The sequence below is a fragment of the Oncorhynchus kisutch genome, linkage group LG8 (assembly GCF_002021735.2).
Source record: "Oncorhynchus kisutch isolate 150728-3 linkage group LG8, Okis_V2, whole genome shotgun sequence".
Classification (NCBI taxonomy): Eukaryota; Metazoa; Chordata; class Actinopteri; order Salmoniformes; family Salmonidae; genus Oncorhynchus; species Oncorhynchus kisutch.
The window spans coordinates 15,014,386-15,031,848 of NC_034181.2; the positions used below are offsets into that span (position 1 = coordinate 15,014,386).

A 17,463-nucleotide genomic window follows, 5' to 3' on the forward strand; every position below is an offset into this window, starting at 1 on the left:
ATGTTTGAAAGAAAAGAGGGAGGCTTGCAAGCCAAAGAACACCATCCCAACCATGAAGCACGGGGTGTGGCAGAATCATGTTGTGGGGGTGCTTTGCTGCAGGAGGGACTTGTGCACTTCACCAAATAGATGGCATCATGAGTCAGAAAAATTTGGATATATTGAAGCAGCATCTAAAGACATCAGTCAGAAAGAAAAAGCTTGTTCGCAAATGGGTCTTCCAAATGGACTCCAAGCATACTTCCAAAGTTGTGGCAAAATGGCTTAAGGACAACAAAGTCAAGGTATTGGAGTGGCCATTACAACACCCTGACCTCAATCCTATTGAACATTTGTGGGCTGAACTGAAAAAGCGTGTGCGAGCAAGGAGGCTTACAAACCTGACTCAGTTACACCAGCTCTGTCAGGAGGAATGGGCCAATATTCACCCAACTTATTGTGGGAAGCTTGTGGAAGGCTACCCGAAACATTTGACCCAAGTTAAACAATTTGTAGGCAATGCTACTAAATACTAATTGAATGTATGTAAACTTCTGACCCCCGGGGAACGTGATGATTTATTTCATTCTCTCTACTATTATTCTGACATTTCATATTCTTAAAATAAAGTGATCTTAACTGACCTAAAACAGGGAATTTTTACTTGGATTAAATGTCAGGAATTGTGAAAAACTGAGTATAAATGTAAAGGTGTATGTAAACTTCCGACTTCAACTGTAAGTCATCATTATTGATATGTTTATTTCCCAGATATACATGTTTCTTCTCACCTCATGTCAATATCATTTCTGATCGGGAAAACGACTCAAAAGCCATGTCTAGTATGCCATTCTTATTTTCGCCCTCAAATGATGTCATCCTTGCATTGTAGGAACTGGGTTCTACAGTTTGAACCCCTGCCATCTCTTGCCCGTCGCCACTGCCCAGCCATCTAGATGTGTGAAGGGTAGTGGATTTTCTGTAGGGAAGCTAATTATCTATCATGTATGACATTCCTGGGAGTGTGTAAACTTACATTTTTTTTATTACCATAGCATTTTTTATGTTCTCTATAGTTATGTACTTGAAACCGTATCAATTCCGCTCATTTGGAAAAACTCTTGGCAGACTTGACACAAAATATAGTGTAGTAATGGAATGTTTCACTGGATCAATCTGAAACTTTGCACACTGCCGCAATCTTGTCGCCAAAATCTAAATTCCGCCTTGACTCCTCTGATGATATGGCCTCTCTCTTGCATTTCAAAATGGAACAAAAATAAACAGAAAAAAACATGCATTGTTTAAATTATCTTTTACCAGACCTAAATGTGTTATATTCATTCATTTCACCATTCCAAAAACTTCAAAGTGTTTCCTTTCAAATGGTATCAAGAATATGCATATCCCTACTTCAGGTCCTGAGTTACAAGCCGTTAGATTTAGGTATGTCATTCTAGGTGAAAATTGAAAAGGGTACGATTCATAAGAGGTTTTAACGGGTGTAAATCCACTTCACGTTTTTGTATATCAATGTGTCATATCATAGTTGACAACTCATTCTTTCAGTCGTCGTTGACTCTTCATTCGGAGCAGATATTTAGATTTCATTTTTGGAAAATGACAAAACTGAACGAGATTTTCCAGAAATTCCAAACTTTGCATCTGCACACTTATTCCAGTAAATGTGTTTTGTTTATGTTCAGTGTACATTGTTTAAAGTAGTCCTTGTGCATAGAGTTTGTTAAACTTTGAAATCAATGGTTATTGTTTGGTATACATTTTTTTTTTTACACCTTTATTTAACCAGGTAGGCTAGTTGAGAACAAGTTCTCATTTGCAACTGCGACCTGGCCAAGATAAAGCATAGCAGTGTGAGCAGACAACAAAGAGTTACACATGGAGTAAACAATTAACAAGTCAATAACACAGTAGAAACCAAAGGGGGAGTCTATATACAATGTGTGCAAAAGGCATGAGGAGGTAGGCAAATAATTACAATTTTGCAGATTAACACTGGAGTGATGAATGATCAGATGGTCATGTACAGGTAGAGATATTGGTGTGCAAAAGAGCAGAAAAGTAAATAAATACAGTATGGGGATGAGGTAGATGAAAAAGGGTGGGCTATTTACCGATAGACTATGTACAGCTGCAGCGATCGGTTAGCTGCTCAGATAGCAGATGTTTGAAGTTGGTGAGGGAGATAAAAGTCTCCAACTTCAGCGATTTTTGCAATTCGTTCCAGTCACAGGCAGCAGAGTACTGGAACGAAAGGCGGCCAAATGAGGTGTTGGCTTTACGGATGATCAGTGAGATACACCTGCTGGAGCGCGTGCTACGGATGGGTGTTGCCATCGTGACCAGTGAGCTGAGATAAGGCGGAGCTTTACCTAGCATGGACTTGTAGATGACCTGGAGCCAGGGGGTCTGGCGAAGAATATGTAGCGAGGGCCAGCCGACTAGAGCATACAAGTCGCAGTGGTGGGTGGTATAAGGTGCTTTAGTGACGAAACGGATGGCACTGTGATAGACTGCATCCAGTTTACTCAGCAAACTGGATGCAGTCTGAGTGTTGGAAGCCATTTTGTAGATGACATCGCCGAAGTCGAGGATCGGTAGGATAGTCAGTTTTACTAGGGTACGCTTGGCGGCGTGAGTGAAGGAGGCTTTGTTGCGGAATAGAAAGCAGACTCTTGATTTGATTTTCGATTGGAGATGTTTGATATGAGTCTGGAAGGAGAGTTTACAGTCTAGCCAGACACCTAGGTACTTACAGACGTCCACATATTCTAGGTCGGAACCATCCAGGGTGGTGATGCTAGTCGGGCATGCGGGTGCAGGCAGCGACCGGTTGAAAAGCATGCATTTGGTTTTACTAGCGTTTAAGAGCAGTTGGAGGCCACGGAAGGAGTGTTGTATGGCATTGAAGCTTGTTTGGAGGTTAGATAGCACAGTGTCCAAAGACGGGCCGAAGGTATATAGAATGGTGTCGTCTGCGTAGAGGTGGATCAGGGAATCGCCCGCAGCAAGAGCAACATCATTGATATACACAGAGAAAAGAGTCGGCCCGAGAATTGAACCCTGTGGCACCCCCATAGAGACTGCCAGAGGACCAGACAGCATGCCCTCCGATTTGACGCACTGAACTCTGTCTGCAAAGAAATTGGTGAACCAGGCAAGGCAGTCATCCGAAAAACCGAGGCTCCTGAGTCTGCCGATAAGAATATGGTGATTGACAGAGTCGAAAGCCTTGGCAAGGTCGATGAAGACGGCTGCACAGTACTGTCTTTTATCGATGGCGGTTATGATATCGTTGAGTACCTTGAGTGTGGCTGAGGTGCACCCATGACCGGCTCGGAAACCAGATTGCACAGCGGAGAAGGTGCGGTGGGATTCGAGATGGTCAGTGACCTGTTTGTTGACTTGGCTTTCGAAGACCTTAGATAGGCAGGGCAGGATGGATATAGGTCTGTAACAGTTTGGGTCCAGGGTGTCTCCCCCTTTGAAGAGGGGGATGACTGCGGCAGCTTTCCAATCCTTGGGGATCTCAGACGATATGAAAGAGAGGTTGAACAGGCTGGTAATAGGGGTTGCGACAATGGTGGCAGATAGTTTCAGAAATAGAGGGTCCAGATTGTCAAGCCCAGCTGATTTGTACGGTTCCAGGTTTTGCAGCTCTTTCAGAACATCTGCTATCTGGATTTGGTTAAAGGAGAACCTGGAGAGGCTTGGGCGAGGAGCTGCGGGGGGGGCGGAGCTGTTGGCCGAGGTTGAAGTAGCCAGGCGGAAGGCATGGCAAGCCGTTGAGAAATGCTTATTGAAGTTTTCGATAATCATGGATTTATCAGTGGTGACCGTGTTACCTAGCCTCAGTGCAGTGGGCAGCTGGGAGGAGGTGCTCTTGTTCTCCATGGACTTCACGGTGTCCCAGAACTTTTTGGAGTTGGAGCTACAGGATGCAAACTTCTGCCTGAAGAAGCTGGCCTTAGCTTTCCTGACTGACTGCGTGTATTGGTTCCGGACTTCCCTGAACAGTTGCATATCACGGGGACTATTCGATGCTATTGCAGTCCGCCACAGGATGTTTTTGTGCTGGTCGAGGGCAGTCAGGTCTGGGGTGAACCAAGGGCCGTATCTGTTCTTAGTTCTGCATTTTTTGAACGGAGCATGCTTATCTAAAATGGTGAGGAAGTTACTTTTAAAGAATGACCAGGCATCCTCAACTGACGGGATGAGGTCAATGTCCTTCCAGGATACCCGGGCCAGGTCGATTAGAAAGGCCTGCTCACAGAAGTGTTTTAGGGAGCGTTTGACAGTGATGACGGGTGGTCGTTTGACTGCGGCTCCGTAGCGGATACAGGCAATGAGGCAGTGATCGCTGAGATCCTGGTTGAAGACAGCGGAGGTGTATTTGGAGGGCCAAGTTGGTCAGGATGACGTCTATGAGGGTGCCCTTGTTTACAGATTTAGGGTTGTACCTGGTGGGTTCCTTGATGATTTGTGTGAGATTGAGGGCATCTAGCTTAGATTGTAGGACTGCCGTGGTGTTAAGCATATCCCAGTTTAGGTCACCTAACAGAACAAACTCTGAAGCTAGATGGGGGGCGATCAATTCACAAATGGTGTCCAGGGCACAGCTGGGAGCTGAGGGGGGTCGGTAGCAGGCGTCAACAGTGAGAGACTTATTTCTGGAGAGAGTAATTTTCAAAATTAGTAGTTCGAACTGTTTGGGTATGGACCTGGAAAGTATGACATTACTTTGCAGGCTAACTCCGCCCCCTTTGGCAGTTCTATCTTGGCGGAAGATGTTATAGTTGGGTATGGAAATCTCTGAATATTTGGTGGCCTTCCTGAGCCAGGATTCAGACACAGCAAGGACATCAGGGTTAGCAGAGTGTGCTAAAGCAGTGAGTAAAACAAACTTAGGGAGGAGGCTTCTGATGTTGACATGCATGAAACCAAGGCTTTTTCGATCACAGAAGTCAACAAATGAGGGTGCCTGGGGACATGCAGGGCCTGGGTTTACCTCCACATCACCCGCGGAACAGAGAAGGAGTAGTATGAGGGTACGGCTAAAGGCTATCAAAACTGGTCGCCTAGAGCGTTGGGGACAGAGAATAAGAGGAGCAGGTTTCTGGGCATGGTAGAATATATTCAGGGCATAATGCGCAGACAGGGGTATGGTGGGGTGCGGGTACAGCGGAGGTAAGCCCAGGCACTGGGTGATGATGAGGAGGTTGTATCTCTGGACATGCTGGTAGTAATGGGTGAGGTCACCGCATGTGTGGGAGGTGGGACAAAGGAGTTATCAGGGGCGTGAAGAGTGGAACTAGGGGCTCCATTGTGAACTAAAACAATGATAACTAACCTGAACAACAGTATACAAGGCATATTGACATTTGAGAGAGACATACAGCGAGGCATACAGTAATCACAGGTGTTGAATTGGGAAAGCTAGCTAAAACAGTAGGTGAGACAACAGCTAATCAGCTAGCACAACAACAGCATGGCGTAGACTAGGCAACGGGGCCAACAGATAGAACAAACAAGCAGAATGGAGTACCGTGATTAATGGACAGTCCAGCGTGCATCAGCTATGTAGCCAAGAGATCAGTGTCCAGGGGGCAGCGGTGGATGGGGCAGGGAAGCTGGCCTGGCGAGTGTTATCCAGGTAAAAAAAAAATATATAACAATGACTAAATAGCTTGTAGCTAGTTAGCTGGTTAGCTTCTGGAGGTTCTTGAGTGTGTTCTAAAAATAAATAAAAAATAATAGCGATTCCGTATCACATTGGGTGAGGCAGGTTTCCGGAAGGTATAAACAAATTAAAAGTCAAAAGAGATAGAAAGTAAATATGGGTCCGGTGAGCGTTTGAGACGCGGCGATTCAGGCGGTTAGCAGGCCTGTGCTAACAAGCTAACAGTTTGTAGGCCCGGGCTAGACAAGGTAGCAGTTAGCGGGCCGGAGTTGGACAAGCTAGCAGTTAGCAGGCCGAATTAGCAAGCAGGGAGATAGCGAGGGCTACAGAGTTAGCCTTTGGGGGACGTCGCGATGGGGTGAGTCTGTTTATTCCTCCTCATGCGATGACATCGGTAGACCGGTCGTGGGCCCGGGTATTGTAGCTCAGGAGTATGCTACGGTGGTAGCACAGGTGCTACGGCCGGGCTAGCTTCAAGCTAAGTCGGTGGAAACGCTAGCCAGGAGTAATCCGAGGTTGCGGTTTAGCTAGATAGCTAGTTGCTGAAAAATCCAGCTGAAAGATGTTCCGTTTGCGGTGGGAATCCGGGGATGAAAAATAAATGGGTCCGTTGTGCTCTGGTTAAAGTCGCGTTGTACGAACAGGCGAGAGCTTTCCGAACTACAGGTTAGCTGATGACCGGTTAGCTGGAGACCGCTAGCATACCCGCTGGTTAGCTGGCTAGCTTCAGTTGAGGGGTCCCGAAGTAAATATAAATACTTTAGGAAAAATAGCTACATTGGGTGAGTCGGGTTGCAGGAGAGTATTTGGAAGCTTAGGGTTTAGCAAAATGTTTTCAAAGAGATATGTGGAGAAAATATGTAAAAAACGAAAAATAAACGATATATACAGGAACACGACAGGACAGGACGACCTACTGCTACGCCATCTTGGGAACGTAAGTCTCCGCCTGCCTGCGTGTGTGTGCCAGTGTATGATAAGTGAAGCTAATCACTAGAATTTTCAGGATGTTAATTGGCCATTCCACAAAAGGAGTGAAATCATTGAATTGGGTCTTAATCCAGACAGCCAATCAGAGCTGCAGTCTCAGGAGACCTGCCGCATGATTGGTCGAAACCTCTAAACAGCTGGCAGCACTTTTGGATGCTAATGCCAAGACAATGGTCCATTACAACACTTGAAACATACTTCTTTCCTTCCATCTTGTTTCTATCCTGTCTTCCTAGAAGGGATCGCAAAGGATCTGAGATACACTATATAAAACAGAAGTATGTGGACACCCTTCAAATTAGTGGATTCGGCTATTTCAGCCACACCCATTACTGACAGATGTATAAAATCGAGCACACAGCCATGCAATCACTATAGACAAACACTGCACTGTTTTATCATTTGTTTTCTATGTAATGTAAGTGCTTTAATATGTTTGGACACCAGGAAAAGTAGCTGCCTTGGCAGCAGCTAATGGGGATCCTAATAAATACAAGTCCCAAAAGCAACATCAGCACAACAACTGTTCATCGGGAGCTTTGTGAAATGGTTTTCCATGGCCGAGTAGCCGCACACAAGCCTAAGTTCACCATGCGCAATGCCAAGGGTTGCCTGGACTGGTGTAAAGCTTGCTGCCATTGGAGTCTGGAGCAGTGAAAATGCGTTCTCTGGAGTGATGAATCATGCTTCACCATCTGGCAGTCCGACAAACAAATCTGGGTTTGGTGGATGCTAGGAGAACGGTACCTGCCCAAATGCATTGCACCAAAAGCTAGGTGGAGAAGGAATAATGATCTGGGGCTGTTTTTCATGGTTCGGGCTAGGCCCGTTAGTTCAATAGAAGAGAAATCTTAACACTACAGCATAAAATGACATTCTAGACAATTATGTGCTTCCAACTTTGTGGCAACAGTTCAGGAAAGGCCCTTCCCTGTTTCAGCATGTCAATGCCCCCACGCACAAAGCAAGGTGCAAACGGAAATGGTTTGTCGAGATCATGTGAAAGAACTTGACTGGCCTGCAAAGAACCCTGACTTTACCTCCATCAAACACCTTAGGGATGAATTGGAACGCCGACCTCACGAATGATCTTTTGACTGAATGGAAGCAAGTCCCTGCTGCAATGATCCAACATCGAGTGGAAAGCCTTCACAGATTATTGGGCTGTTATAGCAGCGTAAGTGGGGAGCATCTCCATATTAATGCCCATGATTTTGGAATGAGATGTTTTTAATGAGCAGGTGTCCACATACTTTTGGTAATATAGTCTATGAACTAGGCAGGGTGCAGGCATATGGAAGGTTTGCTTTTAACGTTTGACAATATGCAGACTGATGTCAGATCACTGGTTTCCTCAAGGAAGGAAAGGATGAAGGTCTTTGAATGGGTCAAGGATGTCTACAGTCTGCAAAGACAGGAGATTGACCAGATAAAAACCTTTTTAATGGGGATTTAGAGATCCCTACAAATCAATAAACCCACAAATAAAACACTTAAATAACACTATAACGTAATATTATGTGATGTAGGCTACTCATGAGCAGTACATAGGCTATCATGGTTGCAATGCAATGAACCCTGTTATGCCCCGTTTGGGCTAACAGCCTACGCACTGCCAAAGATCACATTGACATATAACCTGCTATATCCTACCAAAAAAAGGGACGATTTCAGTTATACATTAAAACATATTTAAAAGGAGCACAACGGGCCACTAGTTGAAATGACATTCGAATGTATTAACTTGTATTAGCAAGCTTTTAGTAAGATCATTCATACCCCTCCCTCAAGGACACATTTGATTTTAATCAAGCCGATAGACCGCGACACACGTCTCAGCCTTTGGCATAGCATATCGAGCCCTAGCAGCTCAACTGTATCCTATTCGTTTGAAGATAGTGTTGCCCTTACACATAACTCTCGCCTTAACGCAACAAGTGCCATCTCTCCAACGTGGTTTTGAGAGACTACTGTAGCCTATAGCCTACGACTTTAGTGAGAACGAAACAACCCTTTGTATGGAATTTGACAATTCTGTCTCGTTTATTAGTCTGAAGAGGTCACCGGCTAGGTCACGGACTTCACAGTCAGTTCTACAACTCAATATTTCTGTCGTAGATAGACAAATAACACAAGAAATATCTGGACCGGGCGGCAGCGTTAACCGAACCAGTAACTGCAAGGTCGCTGGTTCGAATCCCGAGCGGACTAGGTGAAAACTCTGATGTGCCCTTAGGCAAGGCACTTTACCCCAATTGCTCCTGTAAGTCGCTCTGGCTAAGAGCGTCTGCTAAATGACCAAACGTAAAATGTCTAATCTATGGAAGAAGCCTAAATGACTTCACTGCAAGATCAACAATACACATTTCCAACACTTCAATGCGCACCTTTACGCAGCCGTGAAAGCGAAGATGGGACTCTTACCAGGAATGGCCAGGTTGGTGAGCGGGATGCTGTGCATGCTCTCCGGTAAATTTGCCATCCAGTCGGCGAACCTGGGTTCGCTTTTCCCGTGAGAGGAAGCCATGCCACCGCGCACTATATTCCCACTCTCTGCCTGCGCGAGCGTTGAGTGCGCTTTCTCTATGCAGCGCTCGCTCCCCTTACTACTCACCCACACGCAACACGCACACCAGCGTGCCTGGGAGTGAGTTCACGCCACACCCCCTGAATGCGATCATGTGGATATCGAACACGTTTCATAGGATATGTCGATAAAGAGTTGTGTTTTTGATAATTGTGATTTTAGGGTGATCTCATGGCGGGCGAGTGATGTATTCCTGTGAAGTCATTGAATTGAGGGTGGGCCCAGCCATTGCCAGTTGACTTAATTAAATAATTAGTTCTATGTCCCATTCTGGTTGAAACCGCGAATGGCTCTCCTGCTCTCCACTACAAATACTGCATCCATGGTTTTGTGTTTGCCCGTCCGTGTATAGCGCCGCTGTCCACTCCTGTGGTGCTGAATTCATCAAATCTGCTTTCCCGACACCAGCGCTTTCTGGAGAAGCGCCTTGGGAATAAGACACGTTAACCGATTGATGTTACCTTCTCGCTTGTATGGATTTGTACATTTTTACTTGAATAAATGCCGTTTTTTGACTTGGGGATGAGCTCACCTGAGCGGAGTACCGGCACCACAACATGTCTACTGTTTGAGCTCTTTTAAAATATCAGCTCAAAAGTATTGTGGAGCTCCTGCACCTCAATATAAATAGGACCGGCACCCAGAATGATACATATTTCAGTCCAAGTCAAGCACTGAATATATGCATAACATTGGACATATTTTGACACCAGGCCAGTTTAAAAGAGACCTCACTCAAAAACACATGTTTTGTCTAAATAGACTAAATTATACATCTACTTCGCCTTATATTTAGACATGTGTACCCTTGATGTGCTACCGACTGTTTCACAACATATTCGCAACAATTGTAATTTTTTTCCTGTTGATGATACAATATCTATATTCTCTTTGAACCCCAAGAGTGAAGAACCTCTGGTTGCGTTCTACATTCATATAAAATCGCTCAGGTAACTGGAACGCGCACTCTTCTAATGTGGACAAATCGATTAAAAAATGTCATTGCATGTCAATCATCCAAATAGCGACCGGGAACCTGCTGTGTTGACAAAGAAATGAACGACTTAATTGCCTCTAGTTGCTCGGAGCTAAATTATGTCAAACGTGGCTAATGAAGGAGTAACTTTAGGGCAGAACATGCAGTACAGTGATATGATACGATTGAGTCAGCCTTGCAGCTTCTCAGAGGAGAGATGGAGCATTCATTCAGTTTGTTCAATGAATTCGACAATGATACAGAGCTCAACTCACCAAGAGATCGCCATAGGTGTTCAATACTCTCAACATGCTTCATTCCTTCCTTCACTGTCACACAGAAATTATGAAGAAATATTTGAGGTGTAATAAAACAAAAAATAATTCAGGAAGTAGTGCCAAAGAACTTTGAGACTTATGTGCAACACGCAAAAGATGGGATGGCGAAAAGCAATACAACAGAAAATGGACATCAAGGTAACATACCTAGTTTAATATAATACACAAATACAGGGCAGGGAAACCTGTGGGTAGAAAATGTAAGGCCTCACATTGTAGTAGCTGAAATACCTGAAACCATGTAGCCTGTATTATTAAGTGTTTGTTTCCATGAGGCTGACCATTCAACTGAAGTACCAAACTAGGATGAAGTGGAGAGCCTCAAACGCAAATAAAAATCTAGATAATATCAGTTTTGATGTCAGACCAGAGCTGTGCTTCCTCCCTTCTTCTCCAATTCATTCCCATTTCACTGCATCAGTGAACACAGTATGTCTGAAACTAGTTGGAGCTATTACTTACAGGGGACACCTATCTACCGGAGTACCTGGCTGATGCACGTCTAAGGAGGGGAGTGAACAAGTGCAGAAGGGAGGGGACAACTGACTGGAATGAAATGAAGTCCATCATTGTTTGTGTTATACGTTTTGGAGAGAATAGCCTCTGTGTTGATGTAGCATAAAACATCTCATTAAAACATGATGTTATTACTAAATACATATTACACAGTTCCTCTTCAGTTATGTCAGGGACAACAATTATTTTCAATTCAATTCATATAATATCATCAACATCATCACGCTGTTGGTTTCTTAACAACCACAACCAAACTAGGCATCGCTTAGTTACATCAATGGATGTTACAGTAATGTTTCAGTGACGTTATGATTTAGTAGACGGAAGCGGTGTTCAGTAACATTAGGATGAACTTTGTTGATTAGTTCATAGTTTGTGTTCCTTCCTTCACACATACGGAGAGATTAACACAGCCTTCAAGCCATAGTTCCTCTCCTCGGACACTTCCTCCAGCTTCTAGACCTGTTGCATGGGCCTCAAGTTTGGAGACACCTGTTGGACATCAGAGAGGGTGAGAGAGAGTGAGTGGGAGAGAGAGTGAGAGTGAGAGTGAGAGTGAGTGAGTGAGTGAGTGTGAGAGTGAGTGAGTGAGTGAGAGAGAGAGAGAGAGAGAGAGAGAGAGAGAGAGAGAGAGAGAGAAAGAGAGAGTGGGAGAGAGAGAGAGTGGGAGAGAGAGAGAGTGGGAGAGAGAGAGAGAGAGAGAGAGAGGGAGGGAGAGAGAGTTTTGAAAGGAGAGAAACCATCTGTTACTATTTTTATTTAATTTGACCCCTTTTTCTCCCCAATTGTTTAGTAGCTACTATCTTGTCTCATCGCTACAAGTCCTGTACGGGCTCGGGAGAGACGAAGGTTGAAAGTCATGCGTCCTCCGATACACAACCCAACCAAGCCACAGGAGTCGCTGGTGCGTGATGAGACAAGGATATCCCTACCGGCCAAACCCTCCCTAAGCCGGACGACGCTAAGCCAATTGTGCGTCGCCCCACGGATCTCCTGGTCGAGGCCGGTTACGACAGAGCCTGGGCGCGAACCCAGAGTCTCTGGTGGCACAGCTGGCGCTGCAGTACAGCGCCCTTAACCACTGCGTCACCCGGGAGGCCCCATCTTTTACTATTGATAGTATTTCACTGAGCAGGATCAATAATTTAGTCTGCTACCTTACATAAACACTCTTGGTTTTGTGGTTACGAAGACAATTCAAGTCAAATATGGATTTACTGAGGGTATTATGTTTCAAGTGCATTATATGTTTCAAGTTTATTTTGTAACTAGTAAATATGCAACTTTCCAATGTGGAAAGTTGGCTGGCTAAAGCATTGTTCTTGCTTTGGACAACACAACCCTGGAGTGGCCAGACCGGCTGTCCCTGTATGACTCACCTCAAAGTGTGCTCCTGTGCATGTCTTAATGTCCTCTGGGGTCAGCCCCTCCCACACCTCAATCAGAGTCAGACCTTTAGTCTTGTCCACATCAAACACAGCCTGAGAGAGCACGAGAGAGAGAGAGCACGAGAGAGGGAGAGCACGAGAGAGAGAGAGCACGAGAGAGAGAGAGACACACACAGACAGAGAGAGAGAGTGAGAGAAAGAGCGAGAAAGACAGAGAGAGAGATACAAACAGAGACAGAGTGAGAGACAGACAGAGAGAGAGAGAGAGACACAGAGACAGAGAGGGAGAGACAGAGAGAAAGGGAGACAGAGAGAGACAGAGAGAGAGAGAGAGACAGAGAGAGAGACAGAGATACAAACAGAGACAGAGTGAGAGAGACAGACACAGAGAGGGAGAGACAGACACAGAGAGGGAGAGACAGAGAGAAAGGGAGAGAGAGAGAGAGAGAGAGAGAAAGGGAGAGAGAGAGACAGAGATACAAACAGAGACAGAGTGAGAGAGACAGACACAGAGAGGGAGAGAGAGAGAAAGGGAGACAGAGAGAGAGAGAGACAGAGAGAAAGGGAGACAGAGAGTGAAAGGGAGAGAAAGGGAGACAGAGAGAAAGGGAGACAGGGAGAAAGGGAGACAGAGAGAGATGCATGTATTCAATAAGACAACATCTGAAATGCTGGGTGTGGGGCTAGAGGGTTGGACCGCTGCCTGTTGAGTTCTCTGGCAGAGATCCACTTTACTTCAAACAAAACTCAAGGTCGGCAATGCACTCTGCAGGGTCCTGCATTTCAGCTCAATAGGTTAATGTCTACAGACAAGAGAAAAGTGCTTATTTGTTCAAATCATCAGAAAATTAAGATTGAAATTAAATGTCACTATTCTCAATGGCAAAAAAATATCCCAAGAAAGATCTGGCTGTATGAGAGAATAGGAAAGGTCCACAGCTAACACCAGAATCTACAAGAGTTCCACTGTCTGACATTACTCTGTGTTAACAAGGCCCGACTGGCCTGACCCAAGTCTCACCCTAGCTACATTCTTACAGTGTTGGTCTCTCCTGCCATTTTAGACTCCCAATAACACTGTCTGCGTCTCAAACCACACCATGTTCGTAATAGCACTACTTTAGACCAACATTTAATTTGGGATACAGCCTGCTGTTGTAAGATATGGGCTTTGTCTCAATGCTCTAAAAGAGCTTGCTATCCTCTTCTCCGATCATGATACTGTATTGCTTGACCTGTAATTTAGAAAAATAACACAAGGGAAGGAAGCAATTAAAAAAGATGGAGCCATAACCCAGCTACAGTGAGCACAGGCAGAGCCAGGAGATGGATATGAGATATGTATTGGAGAGGCTATGGTGTAGTCAGAAGCACAGGGGCGGGGGGGGGGGAGAATATATAGAATATAGAGAGAGAGAATATAGAGAGAGAGAGAATAGAGAGAGCGAGAGCGAGAGCGAGAGCGAGAGCGAGAGCGAGAGCGAGAGAGATACAGTATCACTCAGGAAAGCTGTCAAAACCTACAGCTAACTTGTAGGATGGAGTGATAGGGAGAGGGAGAAGGATAAAAGTGTGAGGGAGAGCAGAAGGGAACAGGGAGGAGAAAACATGAAGTATGAAAAGAACAATACAAAGTCAGAGTAAGAGGGGAGGGCAAAGGGAGGGAGAGACTTGTCTAGGACTTTCTGTGATGTTAGTGACTGGACCACAGCTTAAAGCCATCCTCACACTAACATCGATTAGTGTCTGAGCCGAGGCCAGTCCTGTTATTCACTAGGGCTGTCTTGTGGAATTAGCTGGTCTTCTGTGGTTTATTAATAGAAGGCAACATAAGAGGGAAATAACCAGAGGACATTAAGTACAACTCTGAGAATAGACTGCCAACTGTTGCCAGTATAGTGGTTACTGCCAATACCACAGGTAGCAGTTCACTGCTGCCGTTGACTCTGACAAACAGTCACCACCCCAGAGAAAGGGTTACTCTGGGGACCCCATGGTGGCCAACCACATTCCACAGGGTTACTCTGGGGACCCCATGGTGGCCAACCACATTCCACAGGGTTACTCTGGGGACCCCATGGTGGCCAACCACATTCCACAGGGTTACTCTGGGGACCCCATGGTGGCTAACCACATTCCACAGGGTTACTCTGGGGACCCCATGGTGGCTAACCACATTCCACAGGGTTACTGTGGGGACCCCATGGTGGCTAACCACATTCCACAGGGTTACTGTGGGGACCCCATGGTGACTAACCACATTCCACAGGGTTACTGTGGGGACCCCATGGTGGCTAACCACATTCCACAGGGTTACTGTGGGGACCACTGCTGCCATGGTGACTAACCACATTCCACAGGGTTACTGTGGGGACCACTGCTGCCATGGTGACTAACCACATTCCACAGGGTTACTGTGGGGACCGCTGCTGCCATGGTGGCTAACCACATTCTACAGGGTTACTGTGGGGACCGCTGCTGCCATGGTGGCCCTCCAAATGTACCTTTACACAGACATCTGCATGCCGCACACACAACTATTTCACTATTGCGAAAAGGGCCTCAGACATGTTTCAAAAAGTTCTGAGGGTAGAAGTGGAAAAGGGCTGAGACGAGATGCACCCTAGGGCTGCAGGTACCTACCACCACCAGACTCAACCCATATCAGCAGCAGCAGCATCATCACATTAAAAAATATACTTCAATTAATCTCTCTGTTATCAGAGGGCTGAATGTGTGTTGTTTATGTTCAAGGGCAAACGGGTGTATGCACGTGTGTGTGTATGCACGTGTGTGAATTGTGGAGAGCAGGTTTTAGGCTCCCCGTTTCCTCACTCATTTTGAAAACACAATGAGGCAAGATTTTAATTATCCTGAGGACTCAGAACAGAACAACGTGTAACCAGGAGGGCCATCACTGCCACTCTCATCCAACAGGCTTAAACTGTAGGGAAACACAATAACCGACTAGACAGCCTGACCCTATTGCGTTTAAGGTAGTGTAGTGGAAGGATTTAAAATGGTTAGGAGATAAAGGGCTGTATTTTAACAAACCTAACATAATGGTAAATCTAAATCTAGCGCCAAACCCGCCAAACCACGGTTCTTAACACCCGCCCGCTTAACCAGGAAACACCGTTCAACCGACGACTGAGTTCATCCCGCAGGCACCCGGCCCGCCACAAGGAGTCACTAGAGCACGATGAGCCAAGTAAAGCCCCCCGGCCAAACCCTCCCCTTACCCGGACGATTGTGCACCGCCCTATGGGACTACCGATCACGGCCGGTTGTGACACAGCCTGGGATCAAACCCGGGTCTGTAGTGACGCCTCTAGCACTGTGATGCAGTGTCTTAGACGGCTGCACCACTCGGGAGGCCCTGAGAACTAATAATTGTAATCAAATTCGAACAACTTATTTTAAATAGGCTGTCTCACTCTTACAGGCAACATAACTGGAAAAATATCCAATATAAAGAGAAAGGGAGAATGTCCATTCACCGTTATACACCTCCAAAATATAACATTCTATATCCATATTGGAACCAATTTACAGATCACATTCACACACCTCATGGAAGTTCTATTGCAAGCACACAGCGGACATTGTTACCATAATACCAGAAAGGTGAATCATTCTAATACATTTGGTTGTAATAAAATTATACAAAAAAACAAGCTTTTTTTAAACAACAACAATAAATAAATGTAATGACATCATAAAATCGGCAGGATAAAAAATAAACTAATTGCTGTTGAACCAGCCTTTGTTAAAGTAGGCCTAAGGGAAGGCTTGGGTTATGAACATATGAAATGGAAAACAAGCTATTTTTACAGGTTACAGATGAATTCTAAATGCAAGGTTCACCGTATTCAAAGAGGTTCTCATATCTTATTTCAGGATGGGCATGGAGGGGGTTTTACAGGACCAGCATGGCTAAAATAATGTGTCAGCTCACTGTTTTACTCCTCTCAAACTTTGTATTTGAATAAAGCTTTGGTGATTAAGATTGATTTCCATGCGGTCTCAGGAACCAAACCCTTTATCGACAGTCTTCACTACTTTGCAATTGCATTGAGCAGACAAAAAAACCCTTCATTGAGCAGAGGGGAGGATATGCTTGGTTTTTAATCAAATAAAATGAAATGGGAAAGAACATGAGTTTTTTATGTTTCTAAACAGGAAGTATACAGACACCAAAAGCACATTATGCTGCTCTTGTTCCATGTTCATATGGGCAGTGTGCATCACGGCTGGATAGGCTGCATTTCCGCTGTAAAAATGATAGAAATTAGTACTTTGAATCAAGTTAAGGACACGCCTAAAATATTTCCACCCCGCCCATCTGAGCGCAAGCGAGCTGATATAAGAGAGGTAAATTGCAGAACCTGGCGTTAGGGCTGGAAAAAGTTTTTAAATGACAAAATTGCAAACTAGCGCGCATTTGACACTAGCGCCTCCTTAGCACCAGCTGAAAATAGAACCCGTACTGTTAATGCAAGCAGCACTGATGGATGCCAAACACTATGTATGTGCAGTCCAAGCAGTCTCTCTGCTGGTCTCCACTGCTGAGCTGTCTCCATATCATCCAACTGTCCTGTCCCTGCCCCTGCCCCTTCAACACAAACACACACACCTCATTTATAGTAATGTGAATTCATACAAAGGCAATAATACAATAGACAGATGTTGGGGATAGGAGTGGGTAACGGGGGAGCTTATACTGTAGGTGGAGAGACCGAGAGAAACAGTCAAGGCTTTCTTGAAAAGCTCGTCAGCTCTATATGTCTGTTGTCACCTGCTCTGAAGCACTAGGTGGAGAGTGTTGTTCCAGGGGTGGGCAGCGGGCACAGTACCATCCAGCCCCCCACCTCATCAGATAAATGTCTAGTTAACACACATTGGCAGGCTGCTGGGGGGAGGAAGGAGACAGGGGAGGTAGAAAATAGGGAAAAATAACCAGAGAAGAGGCCAGGTAGAGAAGAGAG

At 45.3% G+C, this 17,463-nt stretch overlaps 2 protein-coding genes across 2 annotated transcripts in view; both read right to left on the reverse strand.

Moving 5' to 3' along the window:
- The window catches only part of LOC109896164 (PI-PLC X domain-containing protein 3-like), a 68,909-nt gene extending 59,554 nt beyond the window's left edge, over positions 1–9,355 (reverse strand). Inside the window, exon 1 of the mRNA XM_020490444.2 lies at positions 9,095–9,355. Within this exon, the coding sequence (XP_020346033.1) occupies positions 9,095–9,197 (103 nt within the window). The 5' untranslated portion in view covers positions 9,198–9,355. The remainder of the gene's footprint in view (positions 1–9,094) is intronic.
- Positions 9,356–10,704: 1,349 nt separating this feature from the next.
- The window catches only part of LOC109896163 (succinyl-CoA:3-ketoacid coenzyme A transferase 1, mitochondrial-like), a 109,233-nt gene continuing 102,474 nt past the window's right edge, over positions 10,705–17,463 (reverse strand). Inside the window, exons 16-17 of the mRNA XM_020490443.2 lie at positions 12,467–12,568; positions 10,705–11,579 (exon numbers count right to left, since the gene is read on the reverse strand). Coding sequence (XP_020346032.1) covers positions 11,544–11,579; positions 12,467–12,568 — 138 coding nt within the window. The 3' untranslated portion in view covers positions 10,705–11,543. The remainder of the gene's footprint in view (positions 11,580–12,466; positions 12,569–17,463) is intronic.